At 31.3% G+C, this 26,883-nt stretch overlaps 1 protein-coding gene across 14 annotated transcripts in view; it reads left to right on the top strand.

Annotated features, from left to right (window-relative positions):
* Ca-beta (Calcium channel protein beta subunit) overlaps positions 1-26,657 on the top strand; it is a 227,268-nt gene extending 200,611 nt beyond the window's left edge. For 7 of the 14 annotated variants that reach the window (XM_076414731.1, XM_076414730.1, XM_076414733.1 and 4 more), the window contains 6 exons: positions 7,906-8,134; positions 8,200-8,464; positions 10,533-10,700; positions 10,772-10,877; positions 13,069-13,110; positions 22,470-26,657. In XM_076414731.1, coding sequence (XP_076270846.1) covers positions 7,906-8,134; positions 8,200-8,464; positions 10,533-10,700; positions 10,772-10,877; positions 13,069-13,110; positions 22,470-22,711 — 1,052 coding nt within the window. In that variant the 3' untranslated portion in view covers positions 22,712-26,657. The other 7 variants (XM_076414740.1, XM_076414744.1, XM_076414743.1 and 4 more) reach the window with 6 other exon arrangements.
* Positions 26,658-26,883: the final 226 nt, after the last annotated feature.

Here is a 26,883-nt window from a genome sequence, read left to right as displayed (position 1 = left end):
ACTGAGATCACACCAGACATTCGTATGTTGTTTTACCCCCCGATATGTAACGTCGATGTAAACTTGTATAGGGCAAGTGGAGTCCATCGTAATGGTATCACTTACTTTGATTTTCCTATATATAACCATCCTTTCATTATTTTCAATAAATTATATATTCATCGTAATATTCATGTTACTGACAACACGTTAATACATCAAAACCACACACACACACACACACACATATATATATATATATATATATATATATATATATATATATATATATCTTAAGTAGCAGTGAACTCCCGTCATCTCAATTTATGACATCAAAACGGTGCAATGTTGTCGCATTTAACGTTGACATTTTGAAAAATAATAATGAAAGTATATTCATTTACAAACTTCATCTTCAAGAAATCGATAACTTTCCAACCCAATACGACAGTCCATACTGTCAATTCAGATGAAGTGATTACTGATTTACATGTTGGATTTATTGAACCCTAGTAGTAGAAATTTCGTTCTTTAAAAAGTTAGAAATGAAATATTAAAATAACTTAAAAATTTTGATATCTTAAAAGATATAGACAATTATATATATGTTAAAATTACTAAGACAGGTCTAGCCAAGGGAAGATTATAAATAGATGATCCATACAAGGACCAATAAAATTACTAAGAATAAATACTGACTGAATAAAATGAACTGTGAGATAGACAAAGTCATAGATATAAATACAAGAAGAAAAGTAGAAGAGTAGTTAACAGGAAATAAGAAAAAGAAGAAAAAGCAAAACGTAACTTATTGGAAAAAAGTCGAAGAAAGGACTGTTTTAATAAAAGAAAATATAGATTAGACAAAGACTGATTTATTCCAAAATATCTAGGTTTTTAGGTTAAGTGCTGATGATCTTCCATGGGGTGTTCCAGTCATCTGTCCGTCTGTAAATGTCTAAGCTTTATAGATTGCAATATGTTAGATATATATTTATTATTTAATATAATATAAAGTGTGACCAATAGAATGGATTAATATAGTGATGCAGTGGTTTCTGATTCTTGAAATCAATTTTCTTCTGAATGTTTAACTGATTTAAATAATTTCATAGCCACAATATAGAAATAAAATTGCTTTTGCCTCCCAATAATGTGATGCTTTATACCTTCTTCACCGGTTTATCTATTCCAATTCTTTTAGAAACCCCTAATTCAAGTTTAAAGTCACATTATTTTGGATTAGATATTAATCTATATAAAGATTATATTCAAAATTATTATAAGCGAACTTTAACATGAGTAACATAACAAATAAACACACATTTACACTTACACCGTAGCAGTTTATATCTCTTTATGTATCTTTTTTAAGTTTGTGGAATTTTTATTGGCGAAAAAAAAGCTTTAGATACTTAAAATAACTAGCATTTAAAATATATCTGAAAATACGCTATCTGGCAAACGTACCTTTATTATTTTTGGCTGTTTAAAGCGCTCCAATACTAATAGCAACCCGATTTAATGTTTTCGAATTGAAAGGTTACCAAAAATGCTTTTTACCAATTTCGTTTCAAATAAGCACGTTTCATAAAAATAAACCAAGAAACTGCTGATGTATATCATAGAAATAATGAATCATTTTATTTCTAGATTATTTTTATAATAACTTCATTTAATAACATTCCAAACAGAATAAAATATGTTTAATAATATGTAAAATGTTTTTCAATATAAATCCTACCGTCTTCAAAAAATTGTTTATTTTTTTGCTAAATATTCTTATGGTTTTGCTTCTGATCCCTGGTCCTTGAAAAACTTCATTCAAAGATTCAAAGTTCTAACAGATGCCATCTAACTTCAAATGAGTTATTTTTGTATATGTTTATAATGAACTAAATTTACTTTATTCTATTCAAATATGTATTATATTATATTTATCAGTTTTTTCTAAAAATGGTTGAATTGCTTGTTTAAATATCATCTAATAAAAGAGAGTTTTTCATAAATTCATAATTTTTTTATATATACTGTCCCAAAGCTTATTCCAGAAGCTATTTTCTCTTGAATCGTTGAATCAAGATGTCGAAATTTCCAACGCCTATTTTGCAGATAGATTCTACACTAAATCTACCGTGTTGAGCATAGATCTTCGACTATAAATAACCCTATATTTGGAAATCAGGGCTGTTGAATCACATTACCTAAGTAACATTTAATATAATGAATATACGACCAGGAAATGTCCCATAGAGTTATCATATTGTTTCACTCTTTTGTCAGTAATAGTATTTTTAACATTATTCGACAAATTTGATGATTAATGTTATTACTAAAGGAATTACTTTACTGGAAAAAACACTCAGTAATATTAAAATTATTTTCCAATAATGAAAACCCATAGTCCTATTATGTAAGCCTCCAACTGTACTTACCCTAAACTATCAATCTATTTTTTTTTTGATTACCAATACATAAAAATACAAACGTTGCTTAACTCTTGGGCTATCTTTTCTTAAATATATTAAATTATACTTTCTGCAGTTTTAACATTTTGTTATATATTTTTACAAAACGAATTAGAACCGAGTCTAAGTAAACACCTAATTTAACATAAATTTTTTCAATATTTGAAAACACCTTCAAAGAAATACAGAATGATCTTTTACAGTGTATGTTTGAACAAATAACTGATAAAATTACTAATTATTTGTTTTGGCGCTAATGTCGGATAGAACAACGGATGTCACTGATAAATGGTAGTTATTTTTAGACATATTTGTAATTGCGAGCCAAGTGAGAGATTCTTGAGAAGTTGAGAGTAAAAAAGAGCGTAAGATTAGTAAACACATTTTACCAAGAAACGCCATTGAATTCTAATAAATAAATAAAAGTAACGTATTCAAATTCGTAGCCCCTTTAAACCTTTGATTCGAAAACATCACTGTATATATTTATAAAAATTGCCAGATATTCTATTTTTAATGATATTACAACTGGACTACAGGGAAACTAGCAAGATGTAGTATATGATAGGATAATTGAGCGCATGAGCATAGATGCGTATTTCGTTGAGAAATAAATTTAACTAACGCTATTGTTTATCTCTGAGAAAAAATTTAAGATGATTACAATCGTTAATATCTTAGGACAATTATTGGAACTTAATCCAAAATAAAATCAAACTTGTATTAATGGATACTTATTACTAATATAACTTTGTTATTCACTAAATAACTCAAATTAATATAAATAAATTACTTTAACTGAAACATTAAAAATTTTAATTAACATGAAAGAAACAAAACAAAATTCATGTAAAATATGGTGTGTGTCAATATCGAAGTAACATCAACGATATATTAAATTTTATATATACAAATGGTATTCAAGTATTTCCTTTGTATTTGGTTTTTATGAAAAAACAATTTGCTCTAAATATATCGTGCCTCGCCATTCTTCTTTTGTTACTTCACGCATTAAAGATGTTTGAAAATTACCCTTTGCTGGTAAGTTTGTTATAACACTTTTGTTATACATTTGAATATAAATAAAAAATGTAATAACAAAATTATATTATAATTTTTAACATTTCTTCTATTACCAACAGACAACTTTATGTTATTTTTTTCCCGAATTCCATAAATCACATCTATATGTTGTTGGAATATTTGGTGCTGAAAATACGACTTTTCATTGGCTAGTTTGGAATTGGTTATATAGAAATCTATAGAGAATTTTTTTATTGCTCCTTGGCTTCATATGACTACCCCATGACGTCAGGTTTATTGGCCTATAGTATTCAAATGAAAACCAAATTTTATTTATAAAATTAACTTGTTAAAATACTCTATATAAATGGGAAATATATATGTAAATAATATAAGTATATAGAATATATATTAGTCTGTTCAAAGTTATTTTGTACATACGTCATTTAAATTTGTGACATCAAAACTTCGCATCAACTCTGAGTTTTAGTTCAGCTTGGCCTTGACATGCAACAACATTCTAATCTAAATAAAATGATTGAACAAAACTGTCATCAAATATATATTGTTTTAAAATTATAGTATATCTAAAACTACAGTTAATTACACCACCACAACAGTTTCTAGGTTAGAGTTACAACCTCATATCACTATTGTTTTCAAGAATATTGCATACGTCTGACAACCGGATGACATTGACAGGCTCATTCGTTTACGTATTCGAACTAATCATATAGCATTGTGTCTCCTTTTAACTAGAATAAAATGAGAAGGACAATATTGTCTGATTCTAAAACGAATTTACAAATTGCGGCAGGCAATACATTAAACATCTTGATATATGTACAAAAAAACTTTGACTATAAGTATATAAGTATACAATATGTTCGTGTTAATATTGCATTTACTTGTTTTATTGAGGTTTTATTTAAAAAAATGTATGTGCCTTTTCAAATATCTCTTAAAATAACTGATATTATTATGGCAAAATCTAGGAATTAAACAATAGAGATATTTTAAAGATCTAAAAGCAGTATAATAAAAGAACCGAGAATGATACGAATAAGAAAGTCATTGATGAAGAGCACTATAAATGATCTTTCAAATGTACAAGCTGAGGGATGTAGATCCAAAAAAATTCTCTAAATAATTTTGGTTAATTCCTGAAACAGATATAATGAGTTGGAAAGTCAGCCAAAATAGATATCTTTAAGAAAGTAAATAGTAACAAAAAATTTCTAATTATCTAAATAGATCCTAATTAATTATTACCATTTACACATTAACTACCACATCTTTCGAAGAGCTGGGTAGACTACTCAAATGAATATTTGCCACTATAACTTATGATTGACTGTCGGTAAAAAAAATCAATATACATGTAGTAAGCATATAATATAACAATGTTAGATAGCATTTACTCTAATACCTGTTCGTGAAGGAAGAATAATTCTCAATTCTTCACTAAAATGCCTTTTCTTTAGCAGCCTTACATGAAGGTAGATAATATTTCTCACAACCAGGATTCATTATAATCAATTTTTATATTGATAATAATTCAGTAGCAATTAATGTAATACAGAAAATATGAACAATCCAAAATGAAGACTTGCTTTTGTTTTGTGGCGTCCAAAATGGATCCAAACACTTAAAACAAAATCTCTTCGTACAAAAATCTTAAATATGATTGCTATTGTTCTAACACTTTAAACTAGTTAATCACACATTGCGATTAAACGCTACTTTGATTAGACCGGACAAAACATTTCCCCAGGGTCGCCTATACACTATTTTTTTTCTTTGCCATAGAATTAGCAAATAATAAACATAACCTGTTGTAGATTATAGAACCGCCCATGCGCAGAACGAACCAATCACATATTACATCTTGTTGGTTTCCCTGTAGCCTGTTAAACGTCAGTGATTCTGTCACAATTTTCGATATACTGCAACTATAATGAAATCTGTTTTATTGTGATTTTTCCCCTCGTAAACGAATGTGTCACGCCGTTTATTGTAAATACGACGGATCACACCTACAGGTATCGTATATCCAACCAGACAGAATTTAGTTCAACAACGATACGTTGTTTTTTAATATTTTTCGATTTTTTCAGTTACAACATTCCCGTTATCCAAATTATCCCGATCACCTTTTAGATAGATGATCTAGATCTCAGTTTCGTACACGTGCAAGCGCTTGATTCACCACATTCTTAAATATTTAGAACAACAGCGTTCCTCTATTTACTATCTGTGCACTTTAGACTACAGCTTGTGTAGAGAACAACGGATCTTTCACGGATTAAAAATATTTATAGAGATGATATTTCGGAATACGACGATAGTGCAAACACAACTAACACCCTCAGTCGTTCTTTGGACGAACTGATAATCGTTTGCGGCTTCTGTTTCATTGCCTCAATCATGTCACTTGATCACCCTGCTTTTGGTATGTCTAGTTGCCTACACATTTAACCGCTTTAACATTCTAATTTTTGTTTTACGGGATGCAATAAAACTATGAGTAAATAACTGGATTTATTTTATTCCTAATGTTTATACGATTTTATTTACTATATACTCAAAATTATTTATTGCATTTTAAATATAACTCAATCACAAATCGCAAAATATTCCGAAATATTTATCATTAGAGTTTCATCCAAAATTCAAATATATTTTATCGATATATTTTTCTATATGGACACACATATGAATATTCGAATAGCCATTGCCAATAGATCTCTTGCGTATACATGATTATTCGTAATAATTAATATGAACAATATATTAAATGTTTAGACGACAGTAAAAGGGGAAGGTCTTGCGATGGATTCGCCAGCTTGACAAATAGCTTGACAGATTTATCAGCACGCGTTGTTTACGAGAATTGTGGTTAGGAAATAATTTTTAAAGAAAATTAGCAGCAGATAATACGAAAATAAAATATGAACATAATGATATTTGTGTTATATAATATGAAAGCAGAATTTATTTGAAAATTATAGTAAAGGTAAGAATGAAAAATGGATATATTGGTATGTTCTACACATATAACTGCCTGAGTATGCAGATATTTCAAATGATTAATAAAAAGTAGATGTTTAAATGAAGTGACAGTGTATTTTAGGTTACTGTAAAAACAACGTGGGGCGATAGTAACGATGGCTACCATTTTGATTGCCTCTAACTTTGCATTTTATGAGATAAGTAAGATTGGCTTTCATAAAAAGTTTATTTGGTATTTACATTTTTTTTTGTCATTATGATTGAGAACTTTTATCGGCCAAATAGTGACCGCGATTTGCTATGCAACTTTCGGCTGTTTTTAAGGAATTTATCATGACATCCTGCAACATCTGAGGCGGAATTTCTTCAATTTCGTGACGAATATTGTTTTTAAGATGTTGGATCGTTTGGGGCTTATTCACATAAACTTTTGATTTTAAAAAACCCCATAAGAAAAAGTCTGGTGCTGTCGCCACTTCACGAAATTAGTCTTCATGGAAAAACGTCGTTCAATAATTGAATTGTTGAAAAAACTCTTCCATTTCAGACACAAGAAGATTTCGAGACCTTGAGATTCTTGGTACCGCTCAGCATTAACAGTAACTGCAACACCTTGTACTTGATTGTACATTCTGATTTGTTATTTCTTTCGGTTAATATGGCTCTCCGGAGTAGATAAACAGTGCAAAACAATTGATATATTATATGGTATAACAATTTTATATATATATATATATATATATATATATATAATTATATATATATACATAAAAATGGTGTCATAAACAAACGGAAACAAACAATCCCGTTGAAAATGAGCCAATCAAATGCCTTTGTAAAGCATTTCAAACAAACCAATCAAAAAAGTGGTCTCAATGCTAAGTCATACAGACATCGTTAATCTAACTAACTTTATCTTCCAAGGAAAATGTCATATCTTTTTTTTTACTTCTGCACATACACTGGATACACAACACTTTTGAGACTGAAGATACATTATAATCAAATAATGGTGATTATAATTAAGGCACAAAAATGCTGAATGTACTCTATATTAGGCACAGAAATGTTGTCATAAACAAACTTAAACAAACCAATCAAGAAAGTGCCTGCCATGATGGGACCACTCAAAACATTTCCTTGGTTTCGTCTATTAAAGTTAAACATTTATATATTACTCTATTTTCTCGTAAACATGTCGTAAACAACAACGTGTAGCTGTGAGACCTGTCTAGCTAGTTCAGAATAAATGCGCATAAGCAGTTCTGGCCAATCCCAATCTCAAATATATTTCTTGGTGTATATATGGTTGCATAAAATATCTACAATTGTCAAATAATCATGTATTAAAACAAATTATTATTACTGCACATTCATAAAAATGAGTATAAGCTGAGATTATAAGAAATATCTGAAATTTCAGGGGATGAATCGGATTCGATGGGGAATCCCCGAGGTAAGTCCCTCACGACGCCACCTGCCAAAGAGAAGAAGAAGCCGTTCTTCAAGAAGCAGGAGACCACGGCCCCCTACGATGTAGTGCCGTCGATGAGGCCGGTTGTTCTCGTGGGACCGTCGTTGAAGGGATACGAGGTGACCGATATGATGCAGAAGGCCCTGTTCGATTTTCTAAAGCACCGGTTCGAAGGAAGGTAGTTGATGTTGCGATAGTAATACACCGATCTGTCGTCACTGTTTCGTTCTTAACCGGTTCTAGAATAATAATAACTAGGGTGATGGCCGACATATCGTTGGCGAAGCGGTCGCTGTTGAATAACCCGTCGAAGAGGGCGATCATGGAGCGATCATCGACAAGGGCGTCGTGTTTGTCGGAGGTCCAGGCTGAAATCGAGAGGATATTCGAACTCGCTACAACCATGCAGCTGGTAGTGTTGGATTGTGATACGATAAATCATCCTTCGCAGTTAGCGAAGACGTCTCTAGCTCCTTGTGTAGTTTATCTAAAAATTACTAGTCCTAAGGTTAGTACCATATAAAATGCTAATTGTAGTAGTTCTTAGTCTCTCTCCATTCAACAAAAACGAGATATAATTTTGATTAACACGTTCGCTGCTGATCTAGGATTAAATATTTACCATAGAAGCCTTCTGATCTTCTGATTACAACAATAAAATATTCCTAATAAAGTCTTTTAACTTGTGTCCAGTCTAGTTTTTAATATTTTTTGACAAACATTTATTTCATTTTGTGCCACGCGCCAGAGCGTGATCGGCACTGAGGTCAAATTTTATTGCCGAAGGCTGCATAACGCGCGAGCGCGTTGCGGATTAAAATGGACAAAATAGGAAAATAGATTGTTGATTAGAATATATAATTTAATATACCATAACAAAATTATATATATATATATATATATATATATATAATGAGAATGAATCAGCTACTAAAATAAGATAAAAAAATATTCTGCAGAAAAACGAGAAACAAATGAATGATCACAAGCTAATACAAATGTTCACTAAGCTCAGAAAATAAATAAAACCCTATTCAGATAAATCATAAAAGGCCGCTAATGACTAATTTTTGCGCGGTCTAAACAGTAACCAGGATATCCAGGACATGCACTGCATATATAAATAGTCCCTTTTTTTTTTGTAAATAACAATATTTACATTGCTTTCTCTTTAACTTTCCTGCTTTCTTCTCCTCTCGTATTTTCAAAACATGTTCGCTGATAACCGCTCTGGAAGTAGGTTTGAACCTTTAGTCACCTTTTTATGACAGACAGACGAAAATCGTAAATTAGAATACGATTGCGTGAATATTTGTTGTAAAGTGTAACTCAAAATGTTTGTGTTAAGTATTTTAAAAGAGTGTCAGTGCACCCCAATCATGTAATATGTAACGTGATAAGTGCGTAGATGTTTAACCTCATCCGATCTGGTTATAGGACATACAAATAGACTTTAAAACAACATTTATAATAAAACTAACCAATTACGATAACATTTTACAAATGAGATCACTTAATGAAGTGATTTTCTACATGTCATGTATATAATATAATCATAATAAATGTTCATTGCTCCCAGAGCATATTGTTGAATCACTAAGAGTAACAATTAAAAAAAAACTTAATAAATATTGTTCTAATATCTAAAATTCATGCCTTCTAATACTGTGACTGTAATACCCCTTAATACGTTGGCTGTTAATAAAGCGCTAGCGCGTAATCTAAAGCTTTCATTGGACGCCAATTATGCTCCAGCGCGTTATATGTGCGGTGATCTTTCTAAACCTTGTATTTACTCGTAATTCGGTACTAGCAGTGTGCCGTACAATTTTATCGGAATTGTCTGAATACTATAGTTGAGTCATTTACATGCTTGGTTTCGATTTTTCCTTTTTGATTGATATGAATTACAGAATTGAATATGGCGGGCAAAAATATCGCTATGCCAGGGCCCTCTCGTCCTAAAAGTGGAAAAATAGATATGAAACGTGCCTTAACGAACATCTTAAAAATATGAGAAGAGAAGAAACCACGAAACGTAATGCCAAAGCAATGTAAAAATTATTATTTACAAAAATAGAAAAGACACTATTTATGTATGCACTGCATGTCCTGGATATCCTGGTTACTGTTTAGACTGCGCAAAAATTAGTCATGAGTGACCTCTTATGATTTATCTGAGTAAAGTTTTTATTTGTTTTGTGAGTTTTAGTGAAAATTTGTATTAGCTCATGGGTTTTCATTTATTTATGTTGTATAGCGGTTTAGTCTACAACTTTCAGTACAGCTTCTGTAACTCACATTCTCGAACTTTATTGATACATCAATTAAACGCATATTAACATTTAGAAGGTATTTCAGATATAGTGAAGGTGTTGCTGTAAAAAATCCACTTGTGCTAAGTAATATTCTATATAAATTTCAGCTCACGGCTCTTCTTTTTCATATAAACTTTAACTATGTTAATTCTCCAACTCCACTTTCTAGGATAGTATAACCATTTAAAAGTTCGTGGTGCAATTTTATTGTAAAATTTATGTCGTATTGCATAACCTAAATTATGAGATTGTTTCCAGGTATTACAAAGATTAATAAAATCGAGGGGGAAGAGTCAAACTAGACATTTAAACGTACAAATGGTGGCGGCCGAGAAACTCGCTCAGTGCCCAACGGAGATGTTCGACGTTGTACTTGACGAGAACCAGCTGGAAGAGGCTTGTGAACATATAGCTGAATATTTAGAAGTAAATATCAACCAACTCTGCGTTATATTATTGTTCAACCATTATTTATGTTATAATATTTGAATTTACAGGCTTATTGGAGAGCTACGCATCCCGATATTCCAAATGTACAAAGACCAATTGGTCCATCGCCTCAAGCATCACCCAGTGGTGACCAAGGAAGACCAACGCTGCCTGGTATGTGATTCTGTTATTCTATTGTTTTAATTGCCCCAGTCAAATAGTTCTTAGATTACAGTTACAGTACACATGACCACCAGCATATATATTGGACCAAACAAATATAGTATAAGGTTTTAGTCAATAAGGAAGAATCGATGTTGTGGCATCCATGTAGATTTTGCAGTATTATTTTAAAACGTTGATTACTAAACAGATAAAACTTGGCTATCAAAATAATACCATTTGAGCTCGCTAGACTTTTCCTATTGGGTTTTCTGAGGCAAAAATTGACCAATACCCTTAGAGTCTGCATATGCCAGTAATGGGAGACTTTCAAATAGAAACATTATTCCTTAATACATAACACACAACTTTTTTCATTCTATTTAAACATCGATCCAGCTAATCAACAAAATTACTTATTTATTTCAAATATAATGGATATAGATTAACTATGTTAGAGGTATCGTATAATATTAGAAATGCTGCCAACAAAATGAAGTTTCTTGGCATAAAATTCTGCTTTAAAAGGCTGAAATATGACTGAATATTCAACTAAAACCAAAGAGATTAAATTAGATTTTCAGTTAACCAGATACTGTGGAAAAGTATTATGTAGTATGCCAAAGAGAACCAAGAGATAATTTAAAACAGAGAAGTGATTGTATTAAATACTAAATTTACTTTTTTTAACTAAAATCATAAGGTCTTTCTTTTTTTTAATAGGTAGAATTTAAATAAATACTAAATATTATTCAATAGTTAATAACACCATATAGCATTAATGACATAAAAAATAGTATTAGTACATATAAGTACTATATTGTATTTAGTTGGTCCAATTTATCTGCAACCTTAATTTACCTTTAGATGTTAATAACTATTTACTTAACAATCATCATTGAATATTTAGGTCACCAAGCTATTGTATTATAGCATATATAGCCTCAAAAACGTATCGATTAAGAGGCAATAGTTTAACTAATAAGAACGTATATTTTAAGCCAATATTATAAGTTGTTCAGTAGATTTTGTTCGATGAGAGATCATTATGAAGAGGGATATATTTAACATCAATCCAAAGCAGTGTTATTAATATATTGAGTAAAATTTCTGAATTCAAAATAGGAGTAGAGAGACTTGGCTGTACAATGATTCTTACTAATACAAATGATTAATATACTGATATTTGTAGAAGAGAGATTAGTCACAGTTACTCTTCGTGGTTACCATTTCATGATTAGATTTAGTAAATATCAACATTATTTGCACAAATGTAATAATATTCGGAAAGATGAGTAAATATATTGGCAAATGAAAGTATAATTCAAACCATAAAATCGCATTTTACTTATCGAACAACAATATTTACTGAACTACTTTTATTTTTGTTTCAAAAGTGATACAATGTGTTCGGTGGAAAAGTTCAAACAGTTATATACAAAAAAAGTAATTATACAAAAGTATTTATTTATCAAATATCCATAAATTCAGCGAGTTTTACTGTGTATCGTGTAATATCTTCAAAATATTTTCCAAAATGCCTCTCTTTGTGCGAGTTAGTTGCGGCAGTTTTGTTCGTTTACATAATCTTCTAAATAAACTTAAGCTGCCTTAGTGATATTAACTTTATTTAGTCTATGCTATCTAAGAAAACCTACCAACGTTGAACATGAATTTCTCTAAAAGTCCTCAAAGGATTTGTTTGACAAATATTGCAAACACTAATGGTTGCACCACTCCTTTTGCATCTTAACGTTGACTTCCATTATAAAGGGTAAGCAACCCTTCCACAATTGTTAGCTTTATGAAGTTTACGCTATTAACATACACAATCGAGCTAACGAATTCAAGCACTGGCATTCGGAACTTTTTCCCTAAACTAAATCTCAAGGTAATGTATAAATTATACACTGTATGCATGTTTTCTTGAAATAGTTGCTACAATTTTCCGTTGTCTAGTCAAATCCAGAAATCATTCGCGGAAGTTCCCTATCCGTTTTTAAGCACATCAACACCTTATGGTCGACAAGTTCTGTACTGAATATTTTGAACTTTTCCAATGGACACCCTGTACACTCAATCCTACGCTACCTTTAAATTATCCGTAACGCGATAAATCTCAATCTTTCGACGTGCTATCCTAACATTATCATTAGCTCACCCACTAACTAGCTTTAACTAACAACTAACGTGTTTGTTCTAGCGCATCATGACGTTTACGGATACCCTCATCATGATTCTAGAGGTAGTTCAGCTGGTATTAGATATATAGGATTGCAAAGTTGGGACTCTGTAGATTCTTTAGAATCACTATCATTTTTATAAAGACACTGCATGTGGCTCGTCGTTACTGAAACGTTGTTCGGTTATTTTGCATTGATATTGGATTTTTTAGCTTTTGCATTGATCGTTTTGCTCAAGGTTGCTTTGGAGCTTATTTTGCTTGGTACCGCTGTGATAGATACATCTGGTTGACTATACGGTTGTTAAATGTTAACATAGAGCTTCATAGACAACTTAATAGATTTCTATGGAGAAAAGTTTCGTAATTTCCAATATCTAGATGATACTATGATCACCATTCAAGTAATTTAATCGGTTAAATTGAGTTTAAATTGCTCTTGTAGGTTTAGAAAGGAAAGTTTTAAAATATCTGGGGAGACTTTGACATGGTAGAATCATAATAACAAAGACGGAGACAGAAAATAACAGAGACAGTTTAAAAACCAACACACAGTATAATAAATAGATCTTCATGGAGTTGCTAAGTATATTATACTAGTCCCTATAAACTTATATATACCAGATTATATACAAAAAATCCATTTAATTTCATTTCTTTTTATTATAGTTGTTGAGGGATTTCAAACTCGTGAAAATTCATATCACTTCATCTTGGTTAAGTATCCTGAAGCCAAAATATATTGATCGGGATACATAGCCAAAGTCTTTAAATAAATTAACCCTTTAAAAAATATATGCTCCTTTCATAAGAAACTTTTTAAGGGGTAATACTTCATTACTATAAAAGTACTCTTGTAGCGTAATCATATATTCCTTCATAATTTTAACATTTTATCATATTTTAGCTTTAATCTCTGGCTAATATCTTACAACTATCACTCATTTATTACTAAATATGTGAAAGCTAAGTTAACTTATAACGCAGTATATGTTTATATATAAGCTTTATGAATTTATTTATAAACAAAATCTGGCTGATATATATACAAAAGCTCCAGATAATTTGGGATTTGGGACACTTCTCTTCTTTATATCCTGCACACATCCACGTCACGAAATTGACACCCAAAAGAAATAAGCAACGGATTCAAACAAATGAATAAAATGAGACAAAAAGGCTATTTTACTGCCATCTAAATGTTGGACGTGGGGAAACATTTCTCCAAAGTTGCCTATGGAACTGAATATCTATTAACTCTGTTCATATTAAAAATTATAAAAATAATAAAAATAATTTCTTGCACTATTCAACCTATTTTCTTGTTGGATAGAACAAAACCGCAATTATTTAGACGATTTGTGATAGAATATGCGTAATTTACTTATTGTTTCCATAATAAAAGAAAGAATAATTAAATCATCTTAAATTTTAAAAAAATCATCATCAGCTTAACTACTATACAAATCAGCAACATAATTTTAATTAAACCGTTTAAACAGTTCTTACTCGATTTATTATTAGTTATTGAATACAATCGAAATAATCGACTATTTTGCACTATAGGGGGTTACGTAATAATTAAAGATTTTATTGAAGAATATGTTAAAGATATACTCAACTTTGAGTTATGTTTCTAAGAGAATATGTTATGTTACTATTTATAGCATTAAATTATGATATACAATGTAATATAATGTTATATTGTTATGCGGCGCTTTATATTATAGAATAAACGGTTACTTCTGTTATACCCAAGGACCGCATTGAACAAAACTTTAATTCAATACAGACCTAAAAGTTGCTGTAAATTACAAAATGTATGGTGAATAATATAATTACTAAAATCTCAAATTAACCAAAGATGTTCTGGTGTTTTTCTACCTGTCTACTCCTTTTCTATTAACTAAATTTGTTTGTATTACTCTTAATTCATTTTTCCATTCCACCTGATTATTAATTAAATAATAAATAACATTTATAGATCTAGCTAATAATAATAATTAAAATGTCAATCTAGTTACAGTACTATAAAAGTATATAATATTAAATTGTAGACATTAACGCACATTAACACACAGTAAAAATATAAATAATTAATCTAAATAAGATAAGAAAAAAATAATTAAGAAAATCTAAAAATATATTGTCTGACATTGTTGCGTTTATGTTCATTTTCTTGTAATCCTTAATTACGTACACTAAATATAACAAGTTGAAAGAATTTGATATCTTAAAATACATGTCTTCGGATGTACAAAATCTCGACCAGTTGTACATTGTAACTCTATAATTGACATATAAAAATTGAGCAAAATGACTTTTGAATATCATCCTTTAGTAGTTTATGCAAGATTTAAGCCAGTGAAAAAAAAAACAGAAAAACTTAAACTAGTGTAACGTCTCAAAACGAAAGCCATAATATTTTAAATAAAAAAAATCAATCAAGGTGGTACCAAAGCAATACGATGAAAAGTACAGTAGATCGCGTGTAGAAATCGATTGTTAAACAGCATTGAAATGTAAAACATTTTATAGAGTTGTCCAAAAAGTATGTATATACTTCATATACATATCCCAGTGATATTTAAAATTTGTTGTTTGTTTGTTTTTTTCCAGACCAAAATGTTATACATAGTTTTGAACAACTCTATATGTTTTATACTATATTTAACGCTTTTATTATTTGTACAAGATTTTAATATAACTAACAGCATCTAACCTTATTACTCATACCCTTACAACACAACACACAATGTTTTTATTACAATAATTATTAGTTACCTTCTCTCCTATATAGGTAGTATATATTACTTTCTAATTGATGATTGTATAACTGAAGGGTCCAAGAATCAAATGTGATCAATAAAAATGTTGGAAAAGTAACCATCTTTTTTTTCTAGAGATGTAGCAAGGCCCACAAATTGTTTGTCTTTCTGTTGTCTTTTCGTATCTGGTCAATTTATAAACATAATGGTAATTAGTTATTACTACTGTATTATTAGTTATTACCAGGTGTACCGGAAAGTCCTTACCGCTTTTGTAACAGATGTGGTTTGTCTCAAGTATGCAATTTTATGATTTGGCACATATGTTATGTTATGTTCTATTAACATCAAGCTTCAAAACTATATATGTTATATTTTGTGAAATTAACTCTTTCATAGATTTACATCTCTTTGAAAATGTCATGTTTGGTGCTTGAAAATGTGCATTTGCGGCACGCATTAATTTTCTTAATTAATCCAACGAAAAATGTCACTAAAACTGTGTCACGAGCATATTCTAACCTTAAAAATATGTGAGGCGTGGTCTCGAAAGTGATGATTTCGATGTCCAAGACAAATAACTTTCTGGTTCTTTGAAAACTGAACGACTGACGAACTTTGAATATGCGAAACTACAAGACTGATTGGACAAAGAGCATTAAAGGGGCTCGAAAAACGTCCAAAATGGGCCAGAAGACACGCTAAGTGAATTTAAAGTACGATACACGCCGTTTCATAAAACAAAACCTGTCAAGGAGGCGTTGAAAGTGCTTGGATCGGACATAATATCGCACCCACCTTACTCTCCGGACCTTCTCCTGTCCGACTATTTTTTTTTGTATCAATGGAACACGCGCTTGCAGAGCCGCACTTTGCCAATTTCAAAGAAATTAAAAAATGTTTCGATGAATAGTTTTTATCAAAGGACAAATAGTATTTTGGGGATGGCATTCATAAATTGCCTGAAAGATGGACAAGATGTATAGAATCAAATGACCACTAACAAGTCAATTGAAAAGGCCCCGGCCTGACACATAGATGGCGCTACTTGAATTAAATCCATATATTTTTTAGTTAGCCCTAACCCTCAAAAGATGCGTGTATAAATTTGACAGCTGTTGGATCATCAGTTTGTGAATTATAGTATTTTGAGTGAAGTAACTTTTGTTATTGTGGAAAAAATGGATAAAAAGGAATTTCGCGTGTTTATAAAATATTGCTTTTTGAAGGGAAAAATGCAGTTGAAGCAAAAACTTGGCTTGATGCCGAGTTTCCGGACACTGTCCCAGGAAAATCAACCGTCAAGGATTGGTATTAAGTTTAAACGTGGTGAAATGAGAACCAAAGACGCTGAACGCAATGGACGCCCAAAACTGATTGTTACCGAAGAAAACATTTCAAAAATCCACAAAATGATTTTGAATGAACGCAAATTTAAATTGTATGAAATAGCAGACACTTTGAAAACATCAACTGAATGTGTACATGATACGCATTCACGAATATTTGGGTATGAGAAACTCTGTGCAAAGTGGGTGCCGGGCGAGCTCACTTTTGACCAATAACAATGACGAGATGATGATTTGGAACAGTTTTTGAAGATGATCAAATATAAAAAATCCGAATTTTTGCATCAATATGTGACAACGGATGAAACATGGCTCTATCATTTCACTCCGAAGTCCAATCGACAGTCATCCGAGTGGATTGCACAAGATGAACCCGCTCCAAAGTGTGGGAAAACGCAAGAGTCGGCTGGCAAGGTTATAGCGTCTATATTTTGGGGTGCGCAAGGAATAATTTTCATTGACTACCTTGAAAAAGGAAGGACCATCAACAGCGACTATTACATACCATTATTGGACCGTTTCAAGGAAGAAATCGCCGAAAAAACGGCCGCGTTTAAAGGAAAAGAAAGTGCTGCTTCACCAAGACAATGCACCTTGTCACAAGTCAGTGAAAAACACGATGGCAAATATCCATGAATTGGGCTTCGAATTGCTTCCTCATTCCGCCATATTCTCCAGATTTGGCCCGCAGCGACTATTTCCTGTTCTCAGATTTCAAAAGAATGCTCACTGGGAAGAAATTTTCGTCGAATGAAGAGGTGTTCTCCGAAATGGAGGCCTATTTTTGAAGCAAAAGACAAATCGTACTACAAAAATGGTATCGAAAGGTTGGAGTGTCGCTATAATCAGTGTATCACCCTTGAAGGTAATTATGTTGAATAAAAAAACTAATTTTGGCAAAAAAATGTGCTTTACTATGGTAGGCCAGAGACTTTTCAATTGACCTGTTACATTGAATAAATATATTTTTTCATTTTCTTCAACATTTGTAGTTTTTTTGGAGAAAAAAACGGTTAAGACTTTCCGGTACACCTGGCAGTACTATTTAGCAATCAAATATATTTCCTTAATATGTTAAGTTGTTCGTTATATAAAAATATAACCCTTACTAAGGAAATACTACTGTTATAAAAATAAGCAGACCTAAAAATCATAATATCCATTATGAATTCTTAGTAGTACTATAAAATAAAATTAATATAAAATATTACTGTTTATGAACTCTAAACATAAAAACTATTATAAAGAAAAACCTAATGAATTCCTCTAGAATGATTATTTAATTAATTATGTTACATAATATACTTAATGTGTTTTCAAAAAATAAGGGAAAATTTGAAGTCCCAAATTTGCAAGCGATTTTTGAATTGGAAGATAGGTGGCATAGCTGAAGATCTCTGCAGGCTATTTTAACAAATTTAACAAATATAGAAGAATAAATAAAATTGCTTCGAAACATACAAATATTCCCCTTATTTTTTGAACAGGTCTCGTCTTTTTAACTTACTTATGTCTGAACGTTGACCGATTTTTAACAATAACAAGACAAAATCGACTAATGGTAGCAATTTTCCAGATTTCTCAGGTTCAATGACCCCAATACCGCCAAACATTTAACATATAAGGTTAAGTTATTTTTTTCTCTCTGTAATTTTTTTAATCACGTTTTCTATTGTTTTAACTCTATTTTCTTCTTCTTTTCTATTTCGCTTTGCTGCAACCGCTTTTTGCTCGTTAAAAAATGCGCACGCGCAGAGAGTGTGGCCCCCAGTCCGGGGAAAATATGGCGGGCGGGTTCCACGGACTTGTTCGCCTGACAGTTGTGGGTTCTTGTAAGTTTTAGTGGCGCCACCTGCCGGCGCGAGGTTTGGGTTTGGTTTTGATTTGTCGTGTTTTTTTTTTAAATTAATGTTTTGGTTTTGATAACATTAAAAATATGTAATGGCCTTTAACAAATTCACAAAAGTATTCACATACTAAAAATTAAATTTATTTATTATATATGTTGGATGGTCTGTTACGTATTTTTAATTCCTGTAAAAAGACATATTTAATAACATAGAAACTAGATTAGTTAGTCTTGTATTAATGAAGAACTTTTAAAATATCAACAGTAATATTTAGTTGCCTTATCAACATCAACAAGTATGTTTTTATATATTAGTTTTATGAATATCTAGAGATTATTACATAATTTATGTCATATATAAAATATTGTCCTTTAATTGCTATATTTTATTTCTATGACCTTGTGCCATTTCTCAGACTATTGCCGCGAAAGCACATGGTTCAGTATTTTTGGTTGTTCACAAAGGCATGTCAAATTATCCGAAACAGATGGCAGTCGGATGCTGGCTGCATCTGGTAAATACATAGCATACAGGAGACCGTCCCATCATAAATGAAACGGGATATTCTGATGATGGTTACAATATATGATCAAACGTTGTCATGCTACTAATATAACAGTGTTTCTTTACAAAAAATTGAGTTTTCTGATTATGTTTTTTGCTCAGTTTTCTCATTTGTTTGTTGTAGTGTTCCGAAATTGTCACTTAATTGTTTTCCAAGAATTGACAATATATCATCAACTTTATGTATTACCGAGTACACAGTACATTTTTTTATGTGGATACTCTACTTTGACATCAATGAAGTGGGTACTCGAAATATGTTACGTTTCACCATCCTTCCCAATTTTCCACAAAAAGAAACTTTTCATGAGTTGAAAGACATATGCATGCAAGACCTACATTTTTTGATTATTTATCATTTGTTACAGACTCTTGGAGATGTTTTGGTGGTTACCAACTTAGTGTTCTCCTTGTACCTTTCTCTATCAGGGTCTCCAATATCTAGAAATTAATCAAAAGCATGAAAATATTTCTATTTCATATATAATTTAATGTCCGAAGAACAAAATTGTAAAAATGAGGTTATATACCTATCATATAAGTACTTCATATTCTCCTATTGTACTTCATATTCTTTTTTATTATTAGTCATTTTTTCTTTACTTTCATATACCATTTTATACTATTATTTATGGAAATATATAATTTATTCGTATATGACATCGTTATATTAGTTGTTCTCTATATATCAACAAAAAAAGGATACGTAAGAGGCCTATTCCAATTTTTATTGTTTTTTATTAAGAAGGAAGCTAAAACACCTCAAGTGGGAGGATGAGAATAATCCCTCAATCCAATATAATCATATAATACATTAATAATATTGTTTGTATTAGTTACTTGCATGTATTCTGGTCATTTTCACTTTAAAATGACATTTATTATAGTTCAATATATATTAATCACAATATCCCCCGTCATTGTGTACATTTTTCCTTCTTTCTGGCTACATGGTGATACTGTGTCGAAAGAACGATGGTGGTTTGGTCTTGTCGCAGTTCAGACAAGACATGCAATGTCGATCTGAAAGAATGATTATCAGAAGGCGTGAAGTTTGGTGAATACGACGCCTGCTGAAGAATTTCCCATTCGACCTGCAACAGTGAACCCTTTATACTTATTGCACCTTTTTGATATAATTTTTCTGTCCTTTTGATCTTTGGTGTTCCTTGTTATTGACATAACCGTAACCGACAGTTGGTATATGACGGAATAGTATAACTATGGGTTTCTTAATGGCATAGATGGACATCGGCAGCAAATTTCCTCAAATCAAACAACCAAAGTAATGAATGTCCGTATATACTAAATAGTTCGATATTATAAATAAAAAAACTGTTGTTTTCTGTATAAAGTCGTTAAAACTATCGATTTTAACAGTTGGATTAAATTATTTATGTTGATACTTCGATTTTTCTCCATTAAGTTTCGTTGATGAAATAAATGCAATTACCCAACATTTTCATAAGTTATTTTGAGTTTTTTGTTCGATATATTAATATAATGTTTATGATATGAAAGTTGAAGCTTTTTAACGGTTTTCAGTATAATTATTGTTTTTAAAATATACTCCATAAACAGTTGTAGCATAGTTAAATTTGAGCTTAATCATTGGCATTTATTTTTGATTATATACAAAAAAAAAGTCTTTATTTGGTGCTTTCAATATATTTGAGTAATTTTATACTTATTACAATACATGTTTCACAATTAATTTTTAATATTATCATTCGGTTATTATATAACATCTAAAGTATTATCGTATTTTATACACCAAGTTTGTCGGTAATTCCTTTCCGTTTTTAATAATGGATAGTTAAAATGTATTTATTCAAAGTAATAGCCACCTGACTCCATCATCTTATCCATCTCTCAGGCAATTTTTTGATGTCATTCCAAAAGAACAGTTTTTCTTTTTCTCTTCTCTCCAGCTACACTATTCGTCGAGCCATTTTTAACGCCTTTTGAAATGAGTGAAATACTACTCTGTTCCAGTTATGCTAAAAGGTGGAAGTCGAATAAAGTAACATCTGGAGAGTACGGCGAGTGTGATAGAACTTCTCATCCAAGTGATTTCAACACTTCTTTGACTGATTTTATCGTATGAGACAGCACGTGATCAGGCTGAAAAATCACTTTATCATGTCTTCTTGAGTTTATTGTGGACGTTAAAATTGATCACTTGTTTTCTATAGTGTATTAACTATTAGTATTAACTTTGTTCTCCAGGTTTTATATCATTGCAGCAGCATTTCACTGACAATTTTTCGAATTTCTATTTACCTATCACTCATTTCATTTCATACATTTAACTTTTCCGACAATTGTTTTTGAGTTTGTGCTGACTTCACAGAATAACTCTTATCATTCGGCATCTTCAATCGTTTCTGGACAACCAGGACGTTCTTGTCGAAACTACATTTTACAAATTGTATTGCTGAGGCATACACCCCTTAAGTCTGTGATACGTGCCTCAAATCCACAGTTTCGGTCACAAAACATTTTCAAAAAATTATAAATCTATAACGTTGTTATGTTGGCGGAACTTAACTTATTTTCATGTTAATATCTGGTAATGGTTTTGAGTAGAACTAAGTTACATTTTTATCAAATCATAACATGTATTTTACAGAAATCGGAAGGTCATTACCAACTTACCTGGTAGTTAGATAATTTTCATGGAATATTTTTCACTTTTTTATCTCAGTGTTCGATCAGTCTTCTTCTGGTAAGTTATTAGGAGTGCATAGTTAGGAGTATCTATCATTGACGTGATTTGACGCTGTACATTTAGCATAGTTTCTGAGGAAGGTTGTCGTTGTTCTAATATTTTATGATAATCCCCATCAGATATCGTAAAATTCTTAACCACCGATATTTTGTCCGTACAGTATCCACCTTTCACACCGCTCATCACCGGATCGGTAGGGCCCGGCTTGAACGCGACCGTGAATACGACGAATACTCGGAGAAAGACCACCTCTCGGTCCATCATCTGCCCGCCGACGAGTACCGAGACCGGCCGATGGACAGGGTACCGCCCCCGCGCGATCTCAGAAACAGAGACGACCTGGAATACCCGGCCCCGGCGCCACACAAGAGCTCCTCGCGGAAAGCCCTCAACGCCATCTAGTGGAGGCTTTCTACGGAGCAGCCCATTGCAGAGGAACTCCAGGACGAGCTGTCTCCGGTCGCCGCCGACGTTTACTACAAGCCCCAGATACCCAGGGCGTACAGGGACGAGCGCACCACCGGCTTCGACCCAGAGGACGATTACGGAGGCGGCGCGGGCACCAGCAGGAGGCACAACACGACCGCGATCGAGAAGAGCAAGCAGGAAGGCCGAAACTACCGGAAGGAGTTGCTGGAGCGGTTCGGTGCCATTGAACTGGAGGATCGAGCCGACACTCAAGGCTCTCAGAGGTACTACGAATGAACCGGCACGTTTCCTCGGTCGGGTGACGGAACCATCGATGGAAAACCACCGGACGAACGATTACGAACCGCTTAAAATAATTCATTCATAATAATTCACTCTAACCGGTATCACGTCGATCTTGATGACGTCCGTTACCCGACCGAAACGAACGTTCGTAGGACCGCTGACTTCTTCAATGAGATGTTCCGTATTTAATGTGATTTATCAAACTAAATATAACGATAGAACTTATTAAGAAATAATAATATTTGACCATCTTGGTGCCATATTTGAGTAGAGCTCAATTTTTAAGTCATCTGTAAAGTTTAAAATTAAAAATGAAACCATTCAAGCTTTAAAAATGTAGCTATAACTTAGTATTTTTTTAATTTATTTGTATGAAGAGGTAACTGTTATTTATTAAACAAATGCGTATTGTATTTTATACCATACAAATATTATCTTAGAACAATTATTATTATAATTCTCGTTTTTTTTTTGTATAAGAACCAGCAGAAGGGGCGACATCTATCGATATTCAAAACCATGAAATATTTATTAAAATAATTAAAACATTCATTAGTAATCATGATATTAAAATAAAATGAATAAAAGGGGCTAATCTAGTCCAGAAATTTGAAGACATCGATTTTCTCTCTTATATTCAAAGCTTTTAAGCCTAATTTAAATTATTTAATATATATATATCGGAGTTATAGTTACCACTTTTTCGAGACGTTTGAAATAATATCTCAAGTTCAATTGAACCGAATCACTTGAAATTTGTTCTGGGCCTTCTCTAAACTATCTCTCATCTTATCATAGTTAAACAATATCCAAATTGTCAAATTACAGCTGTGCGAAAATTTGTTTTAAAACAGTCAAAAGCATATTCCTAAAAGGTAAATCTTTTAAAATGTGAAAAAAAATCGATCTTTTCAAATGTCTAGACTAGAATGTCCCTTTAGTAATTTATTTTAACCTAAGTAAGAACAATAGTTTTAATATATATTCCAAGGATAAACAACAACAAAACTATAGAGTATTATTTAATTAACTAAATGAATACATCAATTTATTATCACTCGCCTGTCTGAATGGTTTCGAACACGAGTAGCATGACGACCCATCTGCTGAAGACAACCCAACTAGTTAATTCAAATTAAAAGAACTGAGATCTAATCTGAAATTATACACTCTCTTTGATTTAACATAGTTACCTACCAACTTAACTCAGTGATATTAAAAATAATAAAAAATATATCGTCAGTATATTTGACTGATTCTAGAAATTATAATTAAAGATGATTAATATATATAGGAAAAATGTTGAAGTTTGCACTAATATTAGAAATATTCAAATGATAAGTAAGTTCATGCATTGCAATGTTTACTTGATTTTTATATTATTAAACGAAGTTAAACAAAAAGAGAAACAACAATAAAAGACATTTATAATTATATTGTAATAATTATTTTCAGATTATATCGTTTGTTTTTTATATATTTACGTGTTTCTTTGTATCGACAATGTTAAGATCACTGTGCAATGATCAAGACCATTGTTTCCTTTCTCTCTTGTAGAATAATGTGGTGTTTCGGAAAATGTTCTATTATTTGGTTTTGTACAAAATTTGAGACAATCAAACAAACAAAAAAAAACTATGAACAAAAAATAGATGAGATTTTTAGTCGTTGTAGGTTTAGTTTAGTTTTTAGCGAGAAGACGTATCAAAAGGATAGAATCTGAAAATAAATTTGCAAGACTGTTGGAAATCATTGAAGAACAAAACTGGTCATTCATTGTGAAACAACACAATTTTCTGCTTTATTCAAAATATTTTTCATCACAAGTCACAACCTTTTCCCATTTTTATTGGTAATAAGTGAATCAGAGATATGCTTTATATTTTGAGGTCCTTAAGGAGAATTTTTTGGTATATTTTTAATCCGACATCAATCGAAATAAGTAGTAATCAGAAAGAGCAATATTTGGTAAGTAGAAGGAGTAAGAAAGAATGCTTCTATATAAGGTTTTCGTAGATTTTGCAAGTTATAACAGAGCGTTACCATATTACCAAGTTTAAATGAAGCATTCATAAACTTTTAGGATCATTCACAACAACTTTTTTCACCTAAGACAACACTGCCATATGACTGCATAATGGCGTCTTGTTAATTTAAATTGGGCTTATTCATAAGGACCTATTTCCTCAATTAATCTATAACTTTCTTTTACAAGATCGGTATTAGAAATAAACTTAATGTTTTATCGTTCTCATTTGAAAAAGCATTTCTTCATTAAGTCACTGTTTATTAACGCTATTTTAATTATTTGCAATGAACTTACTCATTATTTTGAGGATTTTTAGTCCTGATATAGCCGTTGATCTGCCATATTGTTTGCACTACTCCTCCTTGTGTCAGATACACTATATTGAATACTAGAGATAACTATATCATTTATTTTATAAATCTTCTCAAATAGATCTACCTATTGAAGACAGTATTGGTGTCTTAACAACTTATACAAATGAGGATATTGGCTCTAGAGATTCTGAAAGTTGTTTAATGGAAATATAGTGCTATAAAAACTAATTTATTGAAACACACTCTAAAATATATTTCAGTTAAATACTTCTTGAATTGATTCAACAGTGACCTATATTCTGCAGATGTTTATTCATCTATTTCACAGTAGTCTCAAAATATTGCCAATTGTTGACGGTACTTACCTCAGCACATACTTATCCTTCACTATTTTCACTTTCTTCAGTCATTGACTGAGTTCATATTTTAACAATGGTTTATGTTCTTCAGATGTATATAAATTCGTTCATTTCATTAAGTGGTCTCACAATGTTGCGAATATTTACCTCAATACAAATTTTTTTAACACCTTTTAGGCTAAACTCAGTATTCAGCTGATTAACCCCATTCTTCTTGGACATATGTTAGTATCATATACAACAAATTCACTTAATTCTCTATCTCTGTAATTGTCCGATTTCTAATAGTCTTGCTAAATAAAGAAAAAACTACGAAACTATTTTAGAAATGCATGTTTTTACGAATCAGGTAATAATCACTGACCAAATATAATTACACTGAACATTTTTTTTTGTATAGGATCTAGTGCTGTAAAATATTCATTTAATTAAAGCAACTTTTTTAATATACGTCGCTAAAGAAAGAATAAAACGCCACCAATTTGTTTTGTGCGTATGTTTGGTTATTTGTTTGTTTTGTTGTAAATTGACGATCCTAAAATACCTAAAGGAAACACCGAAGCAGACGCGGAAGAAGTGTGTTGAATCATTTTGAAACAAATACCTATTTCTATTGGATAAAGTAATTTATATTATATTTGATGGTATGCTTTAATATATTGTACATAGTTATATGAGATTTGTTTTTGAACCAATGATGAAGGTTGTATTCGGTTATCGAATTTTCATTGTTGTTTATGTGAATGTTTTAGTGTTGTTTAAATGTCCGCGATATATTTTGACGTGGATGTTGTCGAGATTGGTTGTTATTTTTTCAAGGCGCCTTGCTCCTACTTTATTGTACATTGAAATTTACTTAATTATGAGATAAAAGGGCGTAAATGAAAGCGTCCATTTTTTCTAAATAAAATACTATACTGAAGTTAATTAAACGGCTTTTCTTCGTCCCTTATTTCCTCCAATTATTTATTCTTTGGATATTTGTCTTATTAGGAAAATGTTTTAGAATTAATTAAAACATATAAAATCATTCATCTGTTATTAAGACATCAACACTATCTTCAAGAGTGAAATTAACTAAACAAGAATCCTCACAACTCTAACCAGTGCCTTTTGTGTGCACCTCAACTGGTATCATATAAATTATGGTATGTTAAC

Source organism: Rhynchophorus ferrugineus, unplaced genomic scaffold (genome assembly GCF_030347505.1).
Source record: "Rhynchophorus ferrugineus isolate W39M unplaced genomic scaffold, kcgeb_rfMv2 rfM9, whole genome shotgun sequence".
Lineage (NCBI taxonomy): Eukaryota > Metazoa > Arthropoda > Insecta > Coleoptera > Curculionidae > Rhynchophorus > Rhynchophorus ferrugineus.
This window is presented reverse-complemented; position numbering and strand designations above follow the sequence as displayed.